General features: G+C 41.4%; 1 protein-coding gene across 1 annotated transcript in view; it reads left to right on the forward strand.

Moving 5' to 3' along the window:
- The window catches only part of LINGO3 (leucine rich repeat and Ig domain containing 3), a 184,303-nt gene extending 160,198 nt beyond the window's left edge, over positions 1 to 24,105 (forward strand). Inside the window, exon 2 of the mRNA XM_073596372.1 lies at positions 18,422 to 24,105. Within this exon, the coding sequence (XP_073452473.1) occupies positions 18,422 to 20,271 (1,850 nt within the window). The 3' untranslated portion in view covers positions 20,272 to 24,105. The remainder of the gene's footprint in view (positions 1 to 18,421) is intronic.
- Positions 24,106 to 24,352: the final 247 nt, after the last annotated feature.

A 24,352-nucleotide genomic window follows, 5' to 3' on the forward strand; every position in this document is an offset into this window, starting at 1 on the left:
ACAGGCGGATAAGATCGACTGAAGCCTCCCCCAGGAAGGCCATTGCCAGCTTCAGTTCCTGAAATGCCGAGCCCCTGGCCAGTTCTTCTGAGACGCCTCTGAGTACAGAGTCCACATTCTCTGTCCAGGCTTCCATAGCCTTGGACATGGCTGCGAGGGCCAAGAAGGGTTTGCAAGCCATACCAGCCAGCCCATAAATTCTCTTGAGATCTTCATCCAATCTCCTCTTAAGCCCGTCCTTAAAGGAAGCAGCATCCTCTAAAGGAAGAGTGACATGTTTAGCCAGTCACATCAGTGCTGCATCTACGAGAGGAGCGTTTTCCAGATGTTTCATTGCTCTGCCCTGAAGAGGTATAGTCTAGAAGTTTTGCTTGACATAGAAGTCTTCTTATCTACCTTGCTCCACTCCTCATCAATGATATCCTTCAATTCAGAAAGTAGCGGAAAACTGGAATGTTCCTTTCCCAGGTGTTTAAAGAACTTCCTCTGCTTAGCCAGAGGAGTGCAAGGAACTTCCCACTTAAGGGCCTCTTTGGCCCCCTTAATTAGGGGGAAACCAGGATGAAGTCGAAGGCACCGACAAATTCATCTCCCTCCAATTCGCTGTCTGAAGAGCCGGGGGAGGCATTGTAAGGCTGGAATGGGCTCAGATCCTCCTGGGCCTCGCTAGCCAGATAGAGTGGTGGACTGGCTCCGTGTGAAGGTTGTACACCACTCTTTTAGGGATTGCTGCACCACACGCTTAACAAGAGATTCCGTCTGTTGATTTTCCGTCTCTTTCTCCCCAACCGCCCAGGCATAACATGGATCAAACAGTGATTTGCCCTCCAGGGATTCATGTCCCACATCACCAATAGGCTCTGCGATCAGAGCGGCTGTCATGGTGGTGGGTGTGGTGTCTGGAGGAGCAATAGGAGCATCTCCTCTGTTGATGGGTCCTAGACGGAGAGTCACCTCTGGACCTAGATGAGGAAGGTTGACGTTGCGGCATGGCAAGGTCCCTGTTGTCTTGGACAATAAACTGGTGATCCCACCTGAAAGAGCTAAAAAGGAAAAGGGCAGAAAACACATCACGTTAGGGGATATGTCCATACCAATGTGGACCTGAACCCCCTCACACTCCACGTACCCAAAGCACCCTGGTGGACAGTTAAGTGACGATTCTGCAGCCTTGTAGGAACACACACACGTCCTGGGAGAAGGAAAGCAAATAGCATGCAGCTTGCTCTTTAAGAGCCATCTCTGCCCCCCCCCCTGCACCATAACCCCAGGCCGAAGCTTACCTCAAGCTGGGAACCTGGTGCATGGAGGAGCTGTCGCAAGGTGCCCACAGTAATCCTCAGTATAACAGGGGCTCACAGGGATATAAATATCCCCACCGTAATGACGTCACCGCCATATTAGCGTGCCTGCACGGCCGCCGGGACCCCAGATGTACTGTGCATGCGCAAAACCAAGCCTCGGCTTCGCCAGAGCCGCGACCTGGAAGAGGGAGCCGTGCATTCCAGGGTGCCATAGAGGGGGAAAAAAAGAAAGAGAAGGGAAGGATAAGGCACACAAGGGGAGACACAAGCAAATAACCAAAACTTGCTGCCATGGAGGAGTCTTCAGACCTGCCAGCCGATCCACCGCGCCTGGGCATAGAGAGGCCGTCCCCACCACCGAACACGGAGGCCTGGAGCCACGCACCCGCCCACGGGTGGGCCCTGGGCTATCCTGACACCGTTAGAAGCTATGCCCGGCATCAACCTCGATCGATTGGACGTCCGTAAACGTAAGTGCATTGTTTGTAGGTCCAATGAGGAGGACAAATTAATTTGTAGACACGCACCCACACTCACTCAGGTTGAACTGGATGGACTGGTGTCTTTATTTAACCTTACTAACTATGTAACGCAGTCTCTCGTGGTGAGCTCAAATTTATGGGAGTGGGGTCCCACAGCATTGGAGAGGAGGCGGGGTTAACCCACACGTAGGCTGCCATGGAGTCTGTCAAGAAAATATTCTAAGCAAGTCAAATTTGCACATATTTCCCATCAGTTCTTTGCATATATGCTGTGAACGAGGCCTTACTGAACTTGAACAAAACTCCCAAATATTGTGGTTCATAATTACAACAGCAGACTATGGGAACAGTTGGGCCTTGTTCACAACATACATGCATAAGAATTGATGGAAAATGGTGCAGATTTGACCTGCATAGAATATTTTGGTCTTGTTCACATCATGCACAGAGACATGCATTTTCCTAACGTAGGTCTCTGCAAGGACATAAAGAAAACAACTGATTTCTATGTGCCCTGTTCACACCAAAATGCTCTGTACACAGGATTTCACCTCCCGATCCAGTTATGTGCTCCTTTTCCTTGCTATCCACAGTGTGCATCACTGCTACCATTCAGACAGGATCTCACCTTCTAAGCTGGTGCTTCCTGCCTCCAGTCTTCATTCTCTGCTCCCACGGCTCCCTGCCTCCTTGGTCTCTATTCTGGGCTCCCTCAGCTCCATGCCTCTATTTTGGGCTCCCTCAGCTCCTATGGCTCCCACAGCTCCCCGTCTCCATGCCTCCATTCTTGGCTCCCCGCCTCCATGCTCTGAATTCCGACCTCCCACTCTCGGCACAGCTCTCAACTACGCCCTCTGTGTTCTTTGAGCCGAAAATAACAGGGAGGGCATTGAGTATCAATGTGCTCTGACAGTACTCACTGTCAGCACGCATTGGGAACACTGGAAACAACATTGGATGGATATGCATCTGCCATAATGTTGAATCACAGCGGAACCCCTGGGGACTTCTCGTGGAACCCCGGTTGAGAAACACTGCTCTAGCTACCACCTTTTTAAACCAGAGTAGCAGAATGGGTGACAATATGATATCTGGCACCTCATCCTTATTGAATTGAAAATTACAGCAACAGGATGATTGGGATTATAGCGCTCCCCACAATTAGAAAGGATACATTTTATAAAAATAGAAAGTTTATTCATATAAAATTAAAACAAGTTTTGGGTTCAAATAAAAATCAGAGTATAATACATATCACATTAATGGTCACTGGTATCCATATATAGAAAGTGATTAATGTGTAATATTAGATCCCAACATGTTTTGCCAACATTGGCTTCTTCAGGGGACTTCTAAGGACCACCAATTTTCCATAAAGCTCTAATAAAGATAAGATCATATACATAAACAATAAGTATTCATAACATCATAAAGAACTTATTGTCATAAAACCATTTTTCATTCTGTCCATTCCCTTAATAAACTCACCCAGAGAGACATCAAAGAAAATCACCAAGTGAGTCCACAGAAATATGGAGGGGAAGCTCTGTACGATCACAGGGGACACAAGGGGACCAGGCTATGGGAATATAATAAGCAAACCTTTTTTAACCACTTAAGGACCAGCCCACACATATATAATGTGGCAGGGCAGCCCTCGTGCACGAAATCATGTACAGGTATGGGATTTCGTGCAGTGAGCCTGGGGCACGCGGGCGCACCGCTAGGACCCACCGATCGTTCAAAGGAGAGGCAGAATGGTGGTCTGCCTATGTAAACAAGGCAAACCGCCGTTCTGGGAGGGAGGAAGATGGAGATCTTGTGTTTCTGCTAAGCAGAAATACAGATCTCTGTCTTCCTCCAGTCACAGCATTCCCCCCACAGTTAGAAAGCACTCCCTAGGAGCACACTTAACCCTTTGATCACCCCTGATGTTAACCCCTTCCCTGCCAGTGTTATTAGTACAGTTGCAGTGCACATTAGTTAGCACTGATCCCTGTATTGGTGTCACTGGTCCCCAAAAAGTGTTAAAAGCGTCAGTTAGGTGTCCAATTTGTCCGCCGCAATGTCGCAGTCCCACTAAAAACGGCTGATCGCCGCCATTACTATTAAAATAAATAAATAAAAATTCCATAAAAATATCCCATAGTTTGTCGATGCTATAACTTGTGCGCAAACCAATCAATATACGCTTATTGGGATTTTGTTTTTACAAAAAAAAAGGTAGCAGAATACATATTAGCCTAAACTGATTAAGAAAATTTTTTTTTTATTGGATGTGTTTTATAGTATAAAGTAAAAAATATTGTTTTTTTTTTTTTGTTTTTTTCAAAATTGTCGGTCTTTTTTTGTTTACCTCGCAATTGTCAGTTAAAATAACGCAGTGCCATAGCGCAAAATGGCCTGGTCATGAAGGGGGGGTAAACCTTCCGGGGCTGAAGTGGTTAACCAGTTAGAGCAATATTTTTTTTTTCCTTTTGGGATCAAGTTTTTACATAAATGAATAAAAGTTGACCATTGTAAGCACCACTGCCAGTGGCAAATGGTTTGTCACAAACCTCTAACTACCACTTTTGCTGGACAGATTGGTCTGTTAAAGTAAAAGAACTGGCAGGATCAACATTTTAACCACTTCCGGACCGTCCACCGTTGTTTTACGTCAGGACTTTGAAGGAGAGTATAGTTGTTATGGCAGCAGCTAGCTGCCATAACCCCAGTATCCTCGTCTTCAGCAGACGGTCCGGTTTAAGATAAAAGTGGTCTCTGCGGCGGATCCATCGTGAGATCACTTTTATCGGCGGCGGGAGAGGGCCCCCCTCCCGCCACAATCCGGTGCCCTCCCCCGTTTACCGGAGCCGTCGGCAGCGGCGGAGGCGATCGTGTCTGTCCCCTTGCTGGACATGGAGACGAGTGAGGGGAAGATGGCCCCCATCTGTCTCCATATCACGGCAGGGTGGAAGTGATGTCAAAACGTCACTTCTGCCCATAGCTCTTAAAGGGCCTTTTTTTTTTTCTTTTAATGACAAAAATTTTTTTTTTTAATTGCATTTTAATGGAAATCTGAGATCTGAGTTCTTTTTGACCCCAGATGTCATATTTAAGAGGTCCTGTCATGCTTTTTTTAAAACAGTGTAAAAATGCAAAAAAAAAAAAAGGTAGAATAAATAAGGAAAAAAGAAATGTTAAATGTGCCCTGTCCCGACGAGCTTACGTGCAGAAGCGAACGCATGCGTGACTAGCGCTCGCATATGAAAACGGTGTTCAAACCACACATGTGAGGTATCGCCGCGATTGGTAGAGTGAGAGCAATAATTCTAGCCCTATCCCCCCTCTACAACTCAAAATATGCAACCTGTAGAATTTTTTAAACGTCGCCTAGGGAGATTTTTAAGGGTAAAAGTTTGTCGCCATTTCATGAGCGGGCGCAATTTTGAAGTGTGACATGTTGGGTATCAATTTACTCTGCGTAACATTATCTTTCACAATATAAAAAAATTGGGCTAACTTTACTGTTGTCTTATTTTTTAATTCAAAAAAGTGTATTTTTTCCAAAAAAGTGCGCTTGTAAGACCGCTGCGCAAATACGGTGTGACAGAAAGTATTGCAACGACCGCCATTTTATTCTCTAGGGTGTTAGGAAAAAAAAAATTTACAATGTTTGGGGGTTCTAAGTAATTTTCTAGCAAAAAAAATGTTTTTAACTTGTAAACAACAAATCTCTGAAAGAGGCCCGGTCCTTAAGTGGTTCAAATGAAGGAAAAAAGCTTAAGGCTGGGCTCACACTATTGCGAATTGGATGCAGATTTCTCCACATCCAATTCGCATGTCAGGAGACTGGGACTGGCTCTCCGGAGCAGCTGCGAAGCAAATTGCACAGGAGTCCTGTGCATCTTCTGGTCCCTTTCAGGTCCGAATTCAGCCAAGAAAAAAAATGAAAAAAGATGAAATTGGACCTGAAACGGTGAACTGGACCCCTGCTGGGAGCCGCTCCGTTCTCCAGTTTGAACCCAGCCTAAAAATGCATAGGAATGCAGCCACCAATTGTAGGAATTGGTAAATTGCAAAATATTATTATTAATTCTTTTGTTTGTTTAGTACTGCTTTAACAATACTTAAACTGGTAAAAAAATAGTGACATATACAAATGCATCAGCTGGCTGTACACAAGGCGGATCCAGGTATGCCACTGCTGTGTATATACTATTATATCCTTTGCTGAAATCCCTGCATTGGTTTTTAGCTTTCTTTTCATCTTATGCCAGTCATAACATATAGTGCTTACTTTACCATGATTTTTACTTCATTAACATGCTGTTTTTAATCTTACCTTTTATCCATTTGCTGTTTAGTTTTACTGAGGGGTTTACTGTCTATTGATGCTCAAATTGAGCATAACTTATATTTTATTCAAGCAGTATTAAACTCAAAAGCAAATATTTATTATATGCAGCTCACCAATTCTCAAATGTGAAGGCTGCGTTAATTTTTTTTATTTATGCTTTCTTTCTTCTATTTTCATCTGGTGATCCAGCCAGTAAGTCTTGTTTTTCAAAAGCACACGCTCACCAGTAGAATGTATCTGTTAACATGGATGAGACAAACCATTTAACACTGGCAGGGGTTCTTACAATGATCGTTTTTTATTTATTAATGTAAAACCTTCATTCCAAAAGGAAAAAAACTGTTTGCTGTAACTGATTCGTAAGTGTGAGCTGGAGTTTGACTTCAATATGTTAGTTTAATTAAATCTGCTAATACATTTAACACTCCCCCCCCCCCCTACTGACAATGCTGCAGTCCAAAGGTGCCCCCTGTGCTCATTCATCCAGAATAGAGGCACTCTACTACAGAAGGTGTGTTACTGGCCAAATCACCAGGTGAAAACAGAGGGAAAAAATGCAAAGAAAAGAACACAATTGCAGCCATGCAGCTATCTAGTCATTAGTAAGCTGCAATATATCACATTTTTGGTTTTGGGTTTAATACCGCTTCAAGTCTTGAGAGATAGCAGGAAAAAGTAAAATGTTACTTGTAAACAAGTGCACATGGGTGCAATTATATTTACTAAATTACATGTAAAATGCTATTTTATGCAATTTACATGAATTTCTTGTATCTTAATTGAAGGTGTGTTTGCAATCCACAAGGTATTTGTCACACCAAAAATGCATCATGAAAGAATTTTTTAAAACTGTAATTGTATCAAAAAAATCTAGGCACAGATCTGACCGCTTTAGGGCTAATGCCGCGTAAACACGATTGGAAATTCCGCCAGCAAAACTCAGATGAGAGCTTTTTGTCGGAAAATGCGACCGCGTGTATGCTCCATCGGTCTTTTGCTGGCAGAATTCCAGCCAGCAAAAGATTGAGAGCATGTTCTCTATTTTTCGGTCGGGAAAGGTTCTTATCCGAAAATGCGATTGTCTGTACAAATTCCAACGCGCAAAATTCCTACGCATGCTCGGAAACAATTCGACGCATGCTCGGAAGCATTGAACTTTGTTTTCTCGGCTCTTCGTAGTGTTGTACGTCACCGCGTTCTTGACGGTCGAAAGTTCAGAGAACTTTTGTGTGACCGTATGTATGCAAGGCAAGCTTGAGCGGAATTCCGTCGGAAAAACCATCCAAATTTTTTTCCGATGGAAAACCTGCTCGTGTGTACGGGGCATAACAGTAAACGCTAAGGATAAACAAGTCTGTTTACCGTGTTTTACTAAATAATCCCACTTCTTACCCTTTTACCCTTTTTAAGTGAAATGCTTAAAATGTTATTATTTATTAATTTATTTATTTAATAAAGGTAATATTCATTTATTTTAAAGCTTTTGCTTTTAAGACTTCTTGCCCACTGCAGCTTGAAAACGCTTAGTACAGCTTATTTGTTTGCTGAGCTAAAATACATCCCATTAATTGCAATGTGCCTATGCATACAGGCGCGTAAACAAGCGTCAGTAAAAAATAAGGTAGAAAATCGTGCTCGTATGCGTACAGTAGCGCGCATTTGTGTGCATATGTCCATTACACTATTATCAACGCAAGAATAATTTTGCGCATATGCGTGAAAATACACTCAAATGCATACCAAAAAGAAACAGCTGAAAAAATAGATGCTCAAACAGGAGTATCGTGTGCAAGAGGCCTAAAGATAAAGGAGAGATTTGGGGTGTTTAATGCCCCGTACGCACGATCGGCTCAAACTTGTCTTGCGTACACACGGTCACACAAATGTTGGAAATTCCAAGCGTGAAGAACGTGGTGATGTTTACAACACGTACGACGGGACTATAAAAAGGAAGTTCAATAGCCAGTGCGGCCCCTGCTGCTTGATTCCGAGCATGCGTGGACTTTTGTGTGTCGGACTTGTTTGCACACAATCGGACTTTCCTTTGTTGTCGGAAAATTTGAGAACCTGCTCTCAAACATTTGTGTGCGGAAATTCCAACAGCAAATGTTCGATGGAGCATACACACGGTCGGACTTTCTGACAACTAACTCACATCGAACATTTCCCGAAATTCTGATCGTGTGTATGCAGCATTAGACTCCAGATCTCTCCATAAAAAGAACCTGTTATGCTGTATTGTTATTGCAAGGGATGTTTACATTCCTTGCGATAGCAATAAAAGTGATCAAAAAAAAAATTTAAAGGAACATTGTAAAAATGTAAAAAAATGTATAAAATAAATAATAATAAAAAATGTTTAAAGAGCCCCTGTCCCCACATGCTTGTGTGCCGTAGTGAACGCAAATGGTGTTTGCACCTAGAGCTGCACAATTAATCGTTAAAAAATCGTGATATCGTTTCAACCCCCCTGACGATCTCTATTGCAGAGTTTGCTGATTCCTTCATATAACAAGTGGAGAGACTTATCTGCTCACTCAGCTGTCAAAAACATGCAGTTTGTCAAGTTTTTAACATTAAACATTGTAACTAACTCTTCCTTCTTAGATCAAAGGGATAAACTTCTGTGTGTGAAGAAAAAATCCAGGCAGTCTGCCAAGTTTTTAACAACGTGTAAATGCAGGAAGTTTAACCACTTAAAGTCTAAATCTTTTTCTGACACTTGTTTCTTAAGTTAAAATCAATGTTTTTGCTAGAAAATTACTTGCAAACATTATATATATATATTATCAGAGACCCTAGGGAATAAAATGGCAATTGCTGCAATATTTTATGTCACACTGTATTTGCCCAGCGGTCTTTCAAACACATTTTTTTGGGAAAACGTCACTTCAATGAATTAAAAAAAAACAAAAAACGAAACAGTAAAGTTAGCCCAATTTTTTTGGGTTTTAATTTGAAAGATGATGTTACGCCGTGGGAATCGTGAGAGCATCGTGATCTATCTTGTAAGCAAAAAAATCGTGATTCTCATTTTAGCCAGAATCGTGCAGCTCTATTTGCACCACACATGTGAGGTATCCCCGTGAACGTCTGTATGAGAGCAATAATTATAGCACTAGACCTCCTCTGTTACTCTAAACTAGTAACCTATAGAAATTTTAAAAACATCACCTATGGTGATTTCTTAGTACTGTAGTTTGGCGCCATTCCATGAGCACGTACATTTTTAAATCATGACATGTTAGGTATCTATTTACTCGGCGTAATGTCATCTGTCATATTATACAAATTGGGGGATATATTATTGTTTTTAATTCATTGAAATGATTTTTTTACAAAAAAATTGCATTTGAAAAAACGCTGTGCAAAAACCGTGTGACATAAAAAATGGCAACGATGTCATTTTATTCTCTAGGGTCTCTGCTTATAAATATAGATATCTATATCTATATTTATATAGATATAGATATATATATCTATATCTATAAATATATATATCTATCTATATACAGTATCTCACAAACGTGAGTACACCCCTCACATTTTTGTATATATTTTATTATATCTTGTCATGTGACAAGACTGAAGAAATGACACTTGACTACAATATAAATTAGTGAGTGTACAGCTTGTATAACACTGTCAATTTGCTGTCCCCTCAAAATAACTCAACACACAGCCATTAATGACTAAACCGCTGGCAACAAAAGTGAGTACACCCCTAAGTGAAAATGTCCAAATTGGGCCCAATTAGCCATTTTCCCTCCCGGATGTCATGTGACTCGTTAGTGTTACAAGTTCTCAGGTGTGAATGGGGAGCAGGTGTGTTATTTTTCAGAATACCTCCAAGACGACCACTGCCTTGCTAAAGGACAGGCCAAGCATGTCTCCAGACCTAAACCCTATTGAGCATCTGTGGGGCATCCTCAAACGGAAGGTGGGGGATCGCAAGGTCTCTAACATCCACCAGCTCCGTGATGTCATCATGGAGGAGTGGAAGAGAACTCCAGTGGCAACCTGTGAAGCTCATAATGTCCCAATTTGGCCATTTTTACTTAGGGGTGTACTCACTTTTGTTGCCAGCGGTTTAGACATTAATGGCTATGTGTTGAGTTATTTTGAGGGGACAGTAAATTTACACTATACAAGCTGTACGCTCGCTACTTTACATTGTAGCAAAGTGTAATTTCTTCAGTGTTGTCACATGACAAGATATAATAAAATATATACAAAAATGTGTGGGGTGTACTCATTTTTGTGAGATACTGTATCTATATCTATATATATAATGTTTGGGGGTTCTAAGTAATTTTCTAGCAAAAAAATACAGATTTTTACTTGTAAAACTCTTGGAAACAGCAAATGTCACAATGTGGGTGTGTCCACAAGTCCCTGGACTTCTAGACGCAGCCAGTTTCCCAACCTCAGCAGCTCAGAGAGGCGATACATGATGATGGGGCAGAGGTGGCTGGGTATTTGATCTGCAGTCTGGTGTTTAGTCCTGCACTGTTAGTCATGGCATGCAGGCAACCAGGCTGGAGTCCAATGGCATACAGCTCTCATGGGATACCTAGCCTTTAGAGAGCAAAACAGAGTTATGGGATGCTCAGGACATAGGGTAAGGACACTACATCCAATCAATCAGAGACCAAAGACCAAAAATAACAAGAAACTGACTTCTAAGGTGCCCCAGGGAATACAGATGTACAAAAGATGATAAAATAAGGAGGAATATACACTCCATACCATAGTTTATTACCATAGTACAAAGATTTTAAGTTAAAGACAAAACCACACTGATCAAGAAATCTGTTGTGCGATTCTGTGTGACTCAAGCCGCATATGAAATTACACTAGTGTGAACAGAACCTTTGACAGAAGGTACATTTTTTGACAGCAGCCACATTTTTTGACAGCTGGGAATTGCCAGCAAGTGCGAGGAGTAAGTACACATGCCCTGTGTACTATTTTTTTGGGGGGGGGAGGCATGTACAGTTTTCGGATTTCCTTTCTTTAAAGTGGTTGCAAACCCTCACATATACCCAGTGTAGTGACTGGCCTCAGATGATACACAGAGATGAAACAAATCTCCCCACATAAGTTTTACTTGTTTATCTGCACTCTTCTCTTGTCTACAACCCTTCAGAATTGCAGACTTGTGATAAAATCCTTCTGCATCTGTGAGGAGTACAGTAGAGGGGTTGGAGAACTGCAGTTACAGCTTCTATACACTGTGTGGGAGCTTATTGGAGGAAAGGAACCCCCCCCCCCTTCACATAGGCAGAGGAACAAAGGAACAGGCAGAGCTGTATTCTGAATAGACAAGCTGTGTGCTTATCTCCCTCCCCGACACAAATTTTATCTCATGTTAGTTCATGTGTCGGAGAACTTGTCAGAAGTGACTCATGCTGATAACAGAGAAACTAAGCACCAGAGAGAAACAGCACTTAGAGCTTTGGAGAGAGATAAGTAAACACTACAGATATATGTGATTAGTTTACATTTCATGACCGGGGTTTACAACTACTTTAACTAGCTGACTTTCATTTCGATTTGTTGCCAGTCAGATTTCATTTTTGAGTGTTTTGTTGTATAACTGTCAATGAAATTGCTTTTCCATATGATATTCATTTTTTTATCTCAAAGCTTTATTGAGAACGCAAACAGTAAAAATACAAAGACATATTCCAGAGACAATATAGCAATACAGGGATATTCATATAACCATACCCTAATCCACATGCACAATACTCATTATATTTATTATATAGATATTCTTAACCAATTCCCATCTGGCCTATAACAAAATGACGGCTGGGAACTGGTTCAGTTATCCTGACTGGGCGTCATATGACGTCGAGCAGGATAACAAGCTAGTACAGCAATCGGTGGTGTGGGGTGTCACTCAGACACACCGCATCTCCAATCATGGTAAAGAGCCTCTGAAGGAGGTGCCTTACCACGTAATCAGCTGTGACCAATCACAGCTGTTTACCACGTGAACCAGAAAGTGCCGGTAATCATCTTTACTCAGTTCGCACTGACAGGGAGAGCCGATCGGTGGCTCTCCTGTCGGGGGGGTGTGCACTGATAATCAACACATTGCTTATCAGCGCAGCCCCCATCAGAAGTGCCCACCACAATGCCAATCTGTGCCCATCAGCTGCCAGCCAGTGCCCACCCAAATTGCCAATCAGTGCCTATCAAAGTGCCAATCAGTGCCCATCAGTAACGCTGGTCAATGCCCTTCACAGATGCCCATCAGTAATGCCTGTCAGTACATCCTCGTCAGTGCTGCCTATCAGTGCCATCTATTAGTGCCCATCAGTGCTGCCTATTAGTGCCCATCAGAGTCACCTATCAGTGCCCATCATTGCCGCCTATCAGTGCCACCTATTAGTGCCCATTAGTACCCGTCAGTGAAGGAGAAAACAAAATTTTATAACAGAAACTGAGAAAAAAAAATTTCTGTCAAAAATGTCAGTCTTTTTTAGTTTGTTTAGCAAAAAATAATAGTAACGCTAGTCATTGCCCTTCACAGATGCCCATCAGTAATGCCTGTCAGTACATCCTCGTCAGTGCTGCCTATTAGTGCCCATCAGTGCCGCCCATCAGTGCCACCTATCAGTGATCATCAGTGCTGCCTATCAGTGCCCATCAGTGCCGCTTATCAGTGCCCATTAGTGCTGCATATCAGTGCTATCTATCAGTGCCCATCAATTCTACATATTAGTGCCACCTCATCAGTGCCCATTAGTGCAGCCTCATCAGTGCCTGTCAGTGAAGGAGAAAACTACATTTTATAACAGAAACGTAGAGAACTCTTTTTTTCAAATTTTATAAAAATTTCAGTCTTTTTTAGTTTGTTTAGCAAAAAATAAAAAACCCAGTGGTGATCAAATACCACCAAAAGAAAGCTCTATTTGTGGGAAGAAAATTATAAAAATTTAGTTTGGGTATAGTGTTGTATGACCATGCAATTGTCATTCAAAGTGTGACAGCGCTGAAAGCTAAAAATTGTCCTGGGCAGGAAGGGAGAAAGTGCCCTGTATTGAAGTGGTTATCCCCTGAAGTGGTTATGTCCTTTCCTGGCCATAACTCACGTGAGCACACACCTCATCTGGCACCCACAGGACCACCTCTTCCTAGCTTGGTCATGCTCCAGGCCACCTGTGGATTGCAGTGGTAAACACTTTGGATGCTGAAAGGCTATCCCCCCTACTGCACCGCCCCTCCATGGAGTTGGAAGACCCAGAATGCTTGACGGTAAAGTCTCCTAAAACTGGGTGTCCTTTGTGCCGGGTCGCGGGCAATGTCGTTTGGATAGCACAAATATTCTACAGGTGTGGTATTAGTAAGCTCTGCATTGGTGTTTTTCCTGTCTTGTATAGGCAGCATGCCGCTCTCCTGGAAGGTACGAGGGGGCGGCTTGGGACATATCTTCCAAAGAGTGCTCAAGGAATGCAAAGTATGGTGTTTAGCATTATTTTAGGAGCAGAAGCCCAAAATGCAAACATTCCAAAAAACATAAGACCTGCCACTGGTCATCCCCTGACCTGGACAATCTGCATTCCTCACATTACCACACAGGGTGGCTTTCATGCTCCTCAAGCAACTCACGTGGCAATGGTTCACATGCGTTTAAATCAGCGCAATAGAAAATGTATTGCCCAGCCCTGGTTGCACGCTACACTGCATGTGCAGTGACGGGAAGTCAATTGGCATGGATTGCCGCAAACGACAATGGATAAGGAAGCGGATGCACAAATTTCAAAACTTATAGGCTGTAGCGGAAAGTATGCAGCAAATATCCATGTCACAGGCAAGACGCAGGCCCAGACATTGTAAATGCACGCAGATATTTCCAAATGTGAAAAGGAAGGACCTTCTTTTCCTATAACAACAAAGAGTTAAAAGCTCATTGATGAAGAATGGGAGAGATCTGATAAGAAGATCAATTTACAATAAAGGTCTCCAAGCTTTATCCAATGAAGCTGGCTGATGCATGTTTAAGCAACGCACTTCTAGGAGTGGATGGGGCCTGCCAGCGTCAGGTGCGCAAGTGTCTTTGCCTTTTAATACCTTTAGGAATCCCACGGATTGAAAAGTGGACTTAAGCCTGATTCACAACGGATGCAGTCCAATGCATTTTTATTAGAGTCAAAAATGCAGGAACAGTGTTTACCATGGATTCCAATGGCTTACATCACACCAGTGCAGTGTATTTCAGTACACTCAATTAAAGGAGAACACGTTGCATTTTTCCTCTATGGAACGCATCTATAACATGGCAAAAAGCATTGAAAATGCACCTGAACACCTCAAAAGTGTGCATGCAGAAAGACCTCTTCAACTCAGAAATTGTGGTGAACTGGCCTGCAGACTTGCAGAAAATGTATACTATGGCAGGTTTTTGCCTGCCACAGTATACAGCACTAGTGATAGTGCTGTGATGTTTAAAGCATTGAGAAATGGCCTTTAATTCAAGAGGAACCTGCAGGAGTGGGTATGGTTCTGGAGGACTTGAACCTGGCTGCTCACCTTTGGCTGAGGCTTCAATAGACTTATTTCTAGGGCTGGCGCATTCAGTCACAGCCATGAGAGCTTTGTGGTTGCACCACTGGAGGGTGGAGGAAGCTTCCACACAAGCCCTTTGTTACATTCTCCATAAGGGGATGTTTATATTTGGCAAAGCCCTTGACAAAGCGAGTCACAGAAGCCACAGTCTAATAAGAGGAAGCAGCCATCTTTTTGCTCAAATAGGTCGAATTTCTGAAGGGTTTAAGAGGCCAAAACTAAAAGGCCAGGCTGAAATTTACCAGACCACATTGGAGGGGGCTCAAACTTGCTGTTTACATGGAATCCAATCCAGAGCAGGCTGCTAGACATTTGGAAAGTATTTTGAAGGTGGGACCATGGAGACAGCATTTATGTCAGCGAGGGATTGCATTGTCCCCATTGGGACATTTTACAGAGGCCATTCCAGTGCTGCCTTAGGCCAGGTGGCACATGGAGGCATTTCAATTTGCCTTCCTCAGTCAATAGGATGGGCTGCCTATGGATCAGAAAGTCTTTGTGTCTGCACATTAGCAAGAACTGGAGTTGTGGACACCAGTGTGCCTCTTTTGTGGTGTGCCTCTCAGCCCAGGAGGTGGAATAATTCTGGTGTCAGATGCAAGTCTGTCTCTAGTCTGAAGCGGCAAGTACAAGGCCATGGGAGTCTAGTGGAATTCAGATGCTCTGACTTACTTAAATGTAAGGCATTTTTTTTCTAGCATTGCAACCTTTTCAGGATCTTTCTCCAAGGGGCCCGAGTGAAGTTGATGATTGACAACAGGACAGCAGTAGCTTACATTGCCCACCAAGAGGACACCCAATGTCTGTCTTTTCCTTTTACATTTCGTAACATAAACTTTTCGCTGGACGGAGACCCGCTTACAGGCAGTTAAAGGCAGTCTAATTACTGGGAAAGCAGGATCCACTAACGGGTCAGTTAGGCAAATTGTTTTCTAACAATAAGTACCTCAATTAGTATTGGCTCTAGGGTACATTCCAGCGGTAGTTCTCATAGAAAGTCCACTGAATACACAGCATCTGGTATTTGTAAAAATGTACAAAGGTGAAGTCATAGAAGGTGGATTCACAGTGCCATGGGTTTTTTCCATTAGTGTTTGTCTTCCTCCAGTGTCCTTGATTATGAACACATTTATGCAATACAGGTGCTTTCCACCTGCCAAAGAGGCCTTGGTTTTCATTGCTCCCCAGATGTCATTCAGCACCATCAATCCTGTTTCCGGTCAAATAAGATCTTTTATGTCAATATCAATGGCAGCACCCCAATCCAGTGAGACTCTTAAAAGCCTGGATATTGAATCAGCCAAGGTGGTTCAGACCTTGGTGAAGACCACAAGACCATGAACGTTACATATGAGCATATGAAGGAAGTTTGTTCTGTTTGCTCAGCAAAGTTTTCTTTCCTGTGTCCCCAGCTCTAGACATTTTTACAATCAGCGCTTGAGGTTGGTCTGGCATACAACTCCATTGAACAAATGCTTCATGCAGGCCGTAATCCATATACGACCACCAAGGAAATTCTTGTTCCCTTCATGGGACTTAGGCTTGGTTCTGAAAGCACTAGTTCAGGCATCCTTTGTTCCACTAGCTTCATTTCCATTGTGGTTCCTAGTGGTAAAACTAGTTCCTCAGTCAGCAGTTGCTTCAGACAGAAGGATGTTGGAGGTTGCAGCACTGCAAAGATCCCTTTTGTGTCTTTTTACCAGAAATAGTGATACTACATCCATCTCCAAGTGGTATCCAGTTTCCAGGAAAACCTGAGGGCAGTCCCTCCAAGCATTCACATGGAGTCATTGAGTACACACCAGGAAGACTTCAGGTCCTTACACAAGTTGCTAACAGTGTACAAAGACATGAGGAAAGTGGGCAATCCTTTTCATTTCACTGACAGGTTCTTGAGTCATCTTCTATTGGTTCACCAGGGTCATTAGATTGGCAGGCAGGAAGTGGGCCTTTCTGTTCAGGAACAGGGGCAAGCTCCTTCCACCTGAGGAGTGGAAGCCTTTGGGGCAGTTATGCCAGGATGTCAGTGAAGGGTATATGAGAGATGGCTAGCCCTTCATTCAATTTTACAAGCTAGGTGTGCAGTCGGCAAGTTCTGCAAAGTTTGGGACAAGACATATAAATTATTTTTATCTTTTCTTTGAATGTCAATGTTTCTTTTCATGTGTTCTCTCCATTTATTCAGCTAGTTAAATTCCATTGTGTGCTGACATGAGGTATGGCCAGGAATCCGGAAAATTGTTATCAAATACTTACCATAATTTTCCTTTCCTGGCCTGTCCTCACGTCAACACAGGACTCTCTCCCAAGTGGCCTGTTGCAGGCTAGATTATCAAACACATTAGTGGGGGAGGGGTTTTCTTTTATTTAGCTAGGAAGAGGTGGTCCTGTGGGTGCCAGATGAGGCGTTATCCTATTGTGTGCTGACGTAAGGACAGGCCAGGAAAGGAAAATTACGGTAAGTATTTGATAACAATTTTAAGTATTCTCTCCTTTTATTTTTCAAACCAGAAGCCAAGAACTATAGGTACAATATTTCTTTTGTACTCTTGTATACCCTTTGCCCACAGGAGTAAACTGAGTAATGTGCTTACATAAGCTTGTTTGAAACACTCCAGTTTACAGTATGTTCTGTCTATCTTTTGTTGATAAAATTTTCCTCCTATTATATTCATAGACATGTGGCCTAAGTATATGCAGTACTAATTTGATAAATTAGATTAAACAACATTGTGTTTTGATTACTATAACCCAGAACATTGTAATATGCTGTGCATTGTTTGAAATCAACAACCCCAACACAATATCATCTCTAGTTGGGATTTTAAAACTGTTCTACAGTAAGTATTGCTTTTCTGTAGGAGTAGTAACATTATACCAGTTAATTCCAGGTCAGTTATTGTGACGGACCCCCGTACTTCTGAGGAGTATGTCCGCTGTATGAGCTCCCTTGCTCCCTGATCCCACAGCCCACCCAGTCACTAGCCAGGACTCAGTGTAGGATGGATAAAAGCACAAAACATTTATTGAAGAACAGACACAAGTATATATACCCCTGGGGACAATCCAATAACATGAGGCAGATGAGGTACATTCAAACATTTCAACAAATCTTATAAACAGTAACTGGGCAGGCAGCCAACTTTGTCAGTAGGAAAGACACTTGAGGGAACTTTTCCCTTTCTTACTCTACCTCTGGTCTTCAGGCTTGGAACATAAATAATACAAACAGTAAAGAGGGTGGGGTAGCGTTAGTGACCGGCATTAATCCCATAGGCCTGGCTGGAAGAAGTGTGGTTGCCCTGTACCTTAGGAACATGATACGGCGGTCACACTTTATATCTAAGCAACGAAATGCTGTATGCCCAGTGACAGCAATGTTATGTCCAATGTCAGTGTTCTAAACATAGACAACCTGGCTGTTTCAGGGGGCTAGTATCCCAGTGAAGAAAATGGAGTTGGGACAGAAGCTAAATAGTACTGGTACTGTCATAGTTATTATGGCCACTCTATGTTCCTTGGTATGTGAGAACAAATAACTAGTGAAATGCAAAAATTATTCTCACCTTGTAGAACAATAACTTCTGTTTATTGTTGTTCAGATACATTATTCATTTATAATGCTTTATATCCGGAATATTTTGCTGCAGTTCATAAATCTAACATAATAATGTTATTTTAATGTTCTAATTTCTTTTTGTTTCTGATCTTAGGTGTCTGCAAAAATGTTAGCACTTCTCATTGTATGATGCCTAGTAAAATGACATCATGTTGGCCCTCCATCCTAGTATTCCACCTTCTCCTACTGTGTTCAGAAGAAAATGCATTGGGGTGTCCTGCCCGTTGTGAATGCACACCACAAATCAGGTCAGTTATCTGTCACCGTAAGCGCCTCTCAGCAATTCCTGATGGCATTCCCTCTGAAACAAAGCTTTTGGACCTTAGTAAGAACCGTATTCGCTGCCTGAATCCTGGTGAATTTTCATCCTTTCCCCAACTGGAAGAAGTGGACCTTAGTGAAAATATTCTCTCAGTTATTGAGCCCGGGGCATTTGCCAACCTCTTCTACCTACAAACCTTGAAGCTGAAGGGTAATCAGCTGAAACTTATTCCAGCTGGGGTATTCAACAAACTTAGCAATCTGACTTTGTTGGATATTAGTGAAAATAAAATTGTTATTTTGTTGGACTTCATGTTCCAGGATCTGCGGAATTTGAAAAGCCTTGAAGTTGGAGACAATGAACTGTTGTATATTTCACAGAAAGCCTTTTCTGGACTGGTAGGACTAGAACAGCTGACAATTGAAAAATGCAACTTAACTTCTATATCTGCCGACTCACTGTCTTATCTGCAAGGTCTTGAGGTCCTTAAACTTCGTCACTTGGGCATTAGCAATTTAGAAGAACAAAACTTTCAGAAACTTTCCAGCCTCAAACAACTAGAGATTGACTGCTGGCCTTTTCTAGAGGATGTTTGCCCAACTGCTTTTCAAGGACTAAATCTTACCTCTCTTTCAATCACTTATACCAATCTTACATCAGTACCAACAGCTGCTCTAAAAAGTCTTACTTACCTGGAATACCTAAATCTTTCTTACAACCCTATTAGGATCATCCAGCGGGGTTCCTTCCGTGACTTAATCAGGCTCAGAGAGCTTCACATAGTAGGAGCTTCTCTCACTATGGTAGAATCCCAAGCCTTTTATGGCCTGAGACAGATCCGACTCTTGAATGTCTCTAATAATCTCCTATCAACTTTGGAGGAGAACACTTTTCAATCAGTGAATACTCTAGAGACACTGAGAGTGGATGCCAATCCACTTGCTTGTGACTGCCGACTACTATGGATCTTGCAGCGAAGAAAAACCCTCAATTTTGATGGTCACCAACCTGTCTGTGCTTCTCCTGTTGAGATTCAAGGCAATGCTTTGTGTGATTTTCCAGATTCAATACTTTTTGAATATTTCACATGCCAAAAACCCAAAATAAGGGACCGGAAGCTGCAACACATTACAGCCCATGAAGGGCAGGCAGTATCCTTCCACTGTAAGGCAGATGGAGAACCTGTTCCACTAATTGTCTGGGTCTCACCACAGAGAAGGATGATAACAAGCAGGAGTGTAGGAAGATCTACTGTCCTGCCAGAAGGAACCTTAGAGATAAGATATGCTCAAGTGCAAGATAGTGGGACCTATATTTGTATTGCAACAAATGCTGGAGGGAATGATACTTATTTTGCAACATTGACTGTAAAAGGTGACAACTCTCCATATTCCAACAGAACACTGTATTTATCAGAATATAATGATACCTCCCACAATGACACCCATGTATTTTTGAAGTTTACTCTGGACCTGAAAACAATTTTGGTGTCAACAGCCATGGGATGTATTACATTCTTGGGGGTTGTACTTTTTTGCTTCCTTCTTCTCTTTGTTTGGAGCAGAGGAAGAGGACAACATAAAAATAACTTCTCGGTGGAGTATTCATTCCGTAAGGTTGACGGGCCTGCCTCTGCTGCTGGTCCAGGTGGAGCAAGAAAGTTCAATATGAAGATGATATGAAAGTTGAAGACTTAAAGTAATTTACTTTAGGATACTGTGAATTTTGCTAATTAAAAGTAGTGAACTGAAAGGTGTGCCTCATCTATGAAATTACATTACCTGCCTGTAATTACGTGCATATGGCATCTTCCATTCCTACTAATTACAAGGGCTATTGAATGGCTCTTGCCAAGTGGGTTGTCTTGACCAGCCAATCACAACTGTTTTGTGTGTGAGTGAACAGAGCTGGCTTAAACTGCAAACCTGGCATTCCAGAAGCTGAGTGCCTCACCCACACTACACAGAAATTGTAACAGTTTTGTGATAAAAATTGCTGGTTTCCAAGTGTGGGAGAATTAAACTTCATGTGACATTGATATGTGGAATCCAAGTGTTTTGGCAAGATGACAATAAAGCAGGGTCTGTAAAACAGCCTTAACTGAAACAAAATGAGGTTTACGGATAATGGCTCCATCCCAGACAAATGGCTTAATAATTTTAAAATCAGGACTCAGCACATCTTTGGAAATATTTGGAAACACATCTTGAGCCTCACTCACCTGGAAAACTAACAGTCTGCTAGGGAAAACTCTCAGGATATATAATGGGACCATCACAGACCAATGTTAAGGCCATATTAAAAAAAGTCAGCAAGAAGAGTTGGATGTAGAACCCAATACAAGTGATACATCAAACACATTTCAGCACAGTTTGTGAAATACTTAAAAATTGAACCATGAATTAAACATATTTAGAACACCATTAAAACACAGAAGAAAGTGTAACACCACAATCTGAGAAAGTGTAGCACTATTCAAGAACCATATAACCATAACCAAGAACCATATAGAACCACAGAATCCTATTCCAGTGTCCAATATATATAAACTTTTGCAGGCATAGTAAGTAAGTAGTAAGCCAGCTCCAACAATCATGCTGGACTGCTAAACATCAATCTATGACTGGGGTCAAGTATTAAGAGAGAAGTAGATTTAATAGGATTCATGGGTTAAAGCTTCCCTGTTTTGAACAACACCATTAAAAATGTTATTACGTATCGTGCATGTTGAGTAGATTTTAAGAATCATAAATAGAGTTGGGAAACTAATAAAAGTATTAAACTTAAAGCTGTATTTTCACTAACCTAATAAATTGTATTTAATAGAATGATAAATACAGTGTTCAGTAAGAGAGAGAAAAACTAATGCACTGTTTTACATTTTTTAAACCTTACATCTTGAAAGTTGCAAAGTCATAATGCCCAACTGTTGCAAACAGCTTGGTGTATTAAATGACATTGCTAAATATCAATTTTCATCTATTAAAATATTTTAAAAAATACATTATATGCATCACAAATACTAAACCTAATAAGTAATCTTTGCAATAGGCATTAGAAACAAAAACCTGGATAATAAAAATAAGTTCACAAAGTGTCTTTGTAATAACTGTTTGGAGTTAATACATGTAATGCTAGAATTTGGTGAAAGGATTTGGGAAGAACTATAATACTGCCAGGGCTGATTGTACAGTGGTAAAAACAGTTTTGAAAAAAAACAAATGATAAGAATAGGGGGTATCATTTACAACCACCCCTGGTAATGTTATTATTTGTCCCAACCATCATTACCTAATGTATATTAACTGCATACAGTTATCAAAAATATCTTCATTTTCATGGGCCTTTAACAAATTGCCAATAACAGACAAGTGAAGTATGATAAGTACCCCATGTACTTTTAAATTATATCCTGTAATCTGCTACAAAGCAGAATTTATATATATGTGCTCTATATACTTTATTTTTTACACTGATATATGCACAGAATTTGCAATGGCTAAGTTGTAAAGGCAGGATGATGCTTGATTGCAATTTACATGATGTTTTTGATTCCCCTCCCTCCACATGCTAATAGATGCAATAATGCAGTAACATGCACTTAAAGTGATATTAAACCCTCAGTTTGTAAGCACTTTCAGCAACTGATTTAATCACTTACTGAGTATGCACTTTTTTCATCTTTTAATCCTTGCCTATGTTCCAGTTTAAGAGTGTGCCATGACCACTGCCCTAGGTTTCTTGCTTTAGGGTGGCCCCTTTCACTAGCAGAATCCTATGGAGCTGCCATTGCATGAATGCACTAGAGCTGTGTTTCCATACAATGTGTATATCAAGAGAAACACACAGCCCTGTAGCCTATGAAGGCAAGACTCCTCCTCCCTTTTCCCTTCTCCAAGCTAACAGACTGACTGAAGACTGCATTGTTCAATGTTAACTCTTTCCTGCAAAGAATGGAAGTTCAGGGAAACAACACGGAGAGAGCAAGAGCCAGCAGCATTGAAAATTGTAAACTGTAAATGCTGAATAAGTACGAATTTCAACAAATAGTTTACAGAGGAATGTCTGTTTTGTCATGCTCAATGTATTAAATTTAAAAAAGCTGAGGGTATAATACTACTTTAAAGAGGTATTTGAAGGTAAGGCATGCTGTCCTTTGGAAGCTTCCATGCGGGATGGGAATCTCTACCAGATTTTCCTAGCAGCCAGTCATGTTAAAACAAAATATGAATAATTACAATTGAAAGAGAAGAAAGAAAGTAATAATCTGACTGATTGCAAAGGGAAAAAATATATTTCTCATTCCAGATACATTTATGGTAGGAACATTGCTGCCCTGCATATGAAATCTCCTTGGGTTTAAAAAAAAATCTTAACAGGAAGTATTGCAAGCTATTGCCAATATACTAAAGGCAGAGAATCAAGTATATTTTCTGTTGCCCTTTTACACACTGTATCAGCAAGCTTTTTTAGATGCTTCTGTCTCTTAGTTCTGAACTATGCAATTACCTTCAAAAGCAAGTAGATAAAGCTGCTGTAAGCTGAGAAAGAGAAAGTAATGTTGGACCCATTAAGCAAAGTAGCCAGTAGGCATGGAGCCACCACCATTTAATGCCTCAATACTTACAGCTATAGGAATATTGCGAGCAGGAAAGCCAGGTGCAGAAAATATATGACAGTATGAGAATTAGAAAAATTTAGCAGGTGCTTTGTAAACCTAAAGTGTACCTGTATCCAAATGATGGATAGTAAAATATCCACATTTTTTTAACAAGCACCAACAGAGCTTTAACAACAGCCTTCACTGATTTCTTTAGCTGCAGGCTCCATGGAATATTGCCTTCTTAAAAATCCTAACTCTGAAGTTTGTATTGCTTACAGCACATTAGAAAGCTGTCAGGCTTGCAGTTCTTTAGGCTTTCCCTCTTCTTGGTGGTAATGACCTACAGGTTCACAGAGCCTCTGAAACGCTGTGATTATGGTGTGCATTTAGGTTAAGTAAGTTGTGCCTTACTATATAGAAAAGAGTGCACAAATCAGGCCTTCAGTACACTGCTCTGCGCCAAATTAACCCTTCAATCCTGAGTGTCCTTTTCAGTATATACAAGCAGAACAAACGATGCGATAAAATTAGTAGCAATAATGCTATAATCCCATTAGTCCCTTTTAATCTATCAGGGATCCAGTGAGATAGCAGCCGTTTAAAGTACAATAGTAGGAATAACCGCCCCGTACAGTGATAAACCAATCAAAAAAAGAAAAAAGAAACATATAAAAACAGTCTAATGTATAAACAGTCCAATGTTAAAACAGCGCTAATGCTGGATAAGTGTCCAACTCCACAAGTGCATATATTATACACTAAGATGATGTAGCAAAGTGAGTCTACAATAATAGGTGATCCTAGGTAGTGGATTGTGTGTGCATCCTACACCGACTCCCAGTCTTCACCTTGTGAGGCACTCTCTCCCCGATGGGGTTTGAACTCACCAAAAAGTTGAGAAAAGCAAACCTTAATCAAACAATTCCTTCAACCAGACTCCCATCATCTTAGGAGGCAGGAAAATGTTGTACTCCAAAAGGGTTCAAAAAATTTTTATGAACCCTTTTGCCTGCCTTCTAAGATGATGATGGGAGTCTGGGTGAAGGAATTGTTTGATTAAGGCTTGCTTTTTTCAACTTTTTGGTGAGTTCAAACCCCATCCGGGGAGAGATTGCCTTACTATATGCTTATTTCCTAGGTCATGTGATTTCTTTTCTTAC

The sequence above is a fragment of the Aquarana catesbeiana genome, linkage group LG01, assembly GCF_042186555.1.
Source record: "Aquarana catesbeiana isolate 2022-GZ linkage group LG01, ASM4218655v1, whole genome shotgun sequence".
In the NCBI taxonomy this organism is placed as follows: Eukaryota; Metazoa; Chordata; class Amphibia; order Anura; family Ranidae; genus Aquarana; species Aquarana catesbeiana.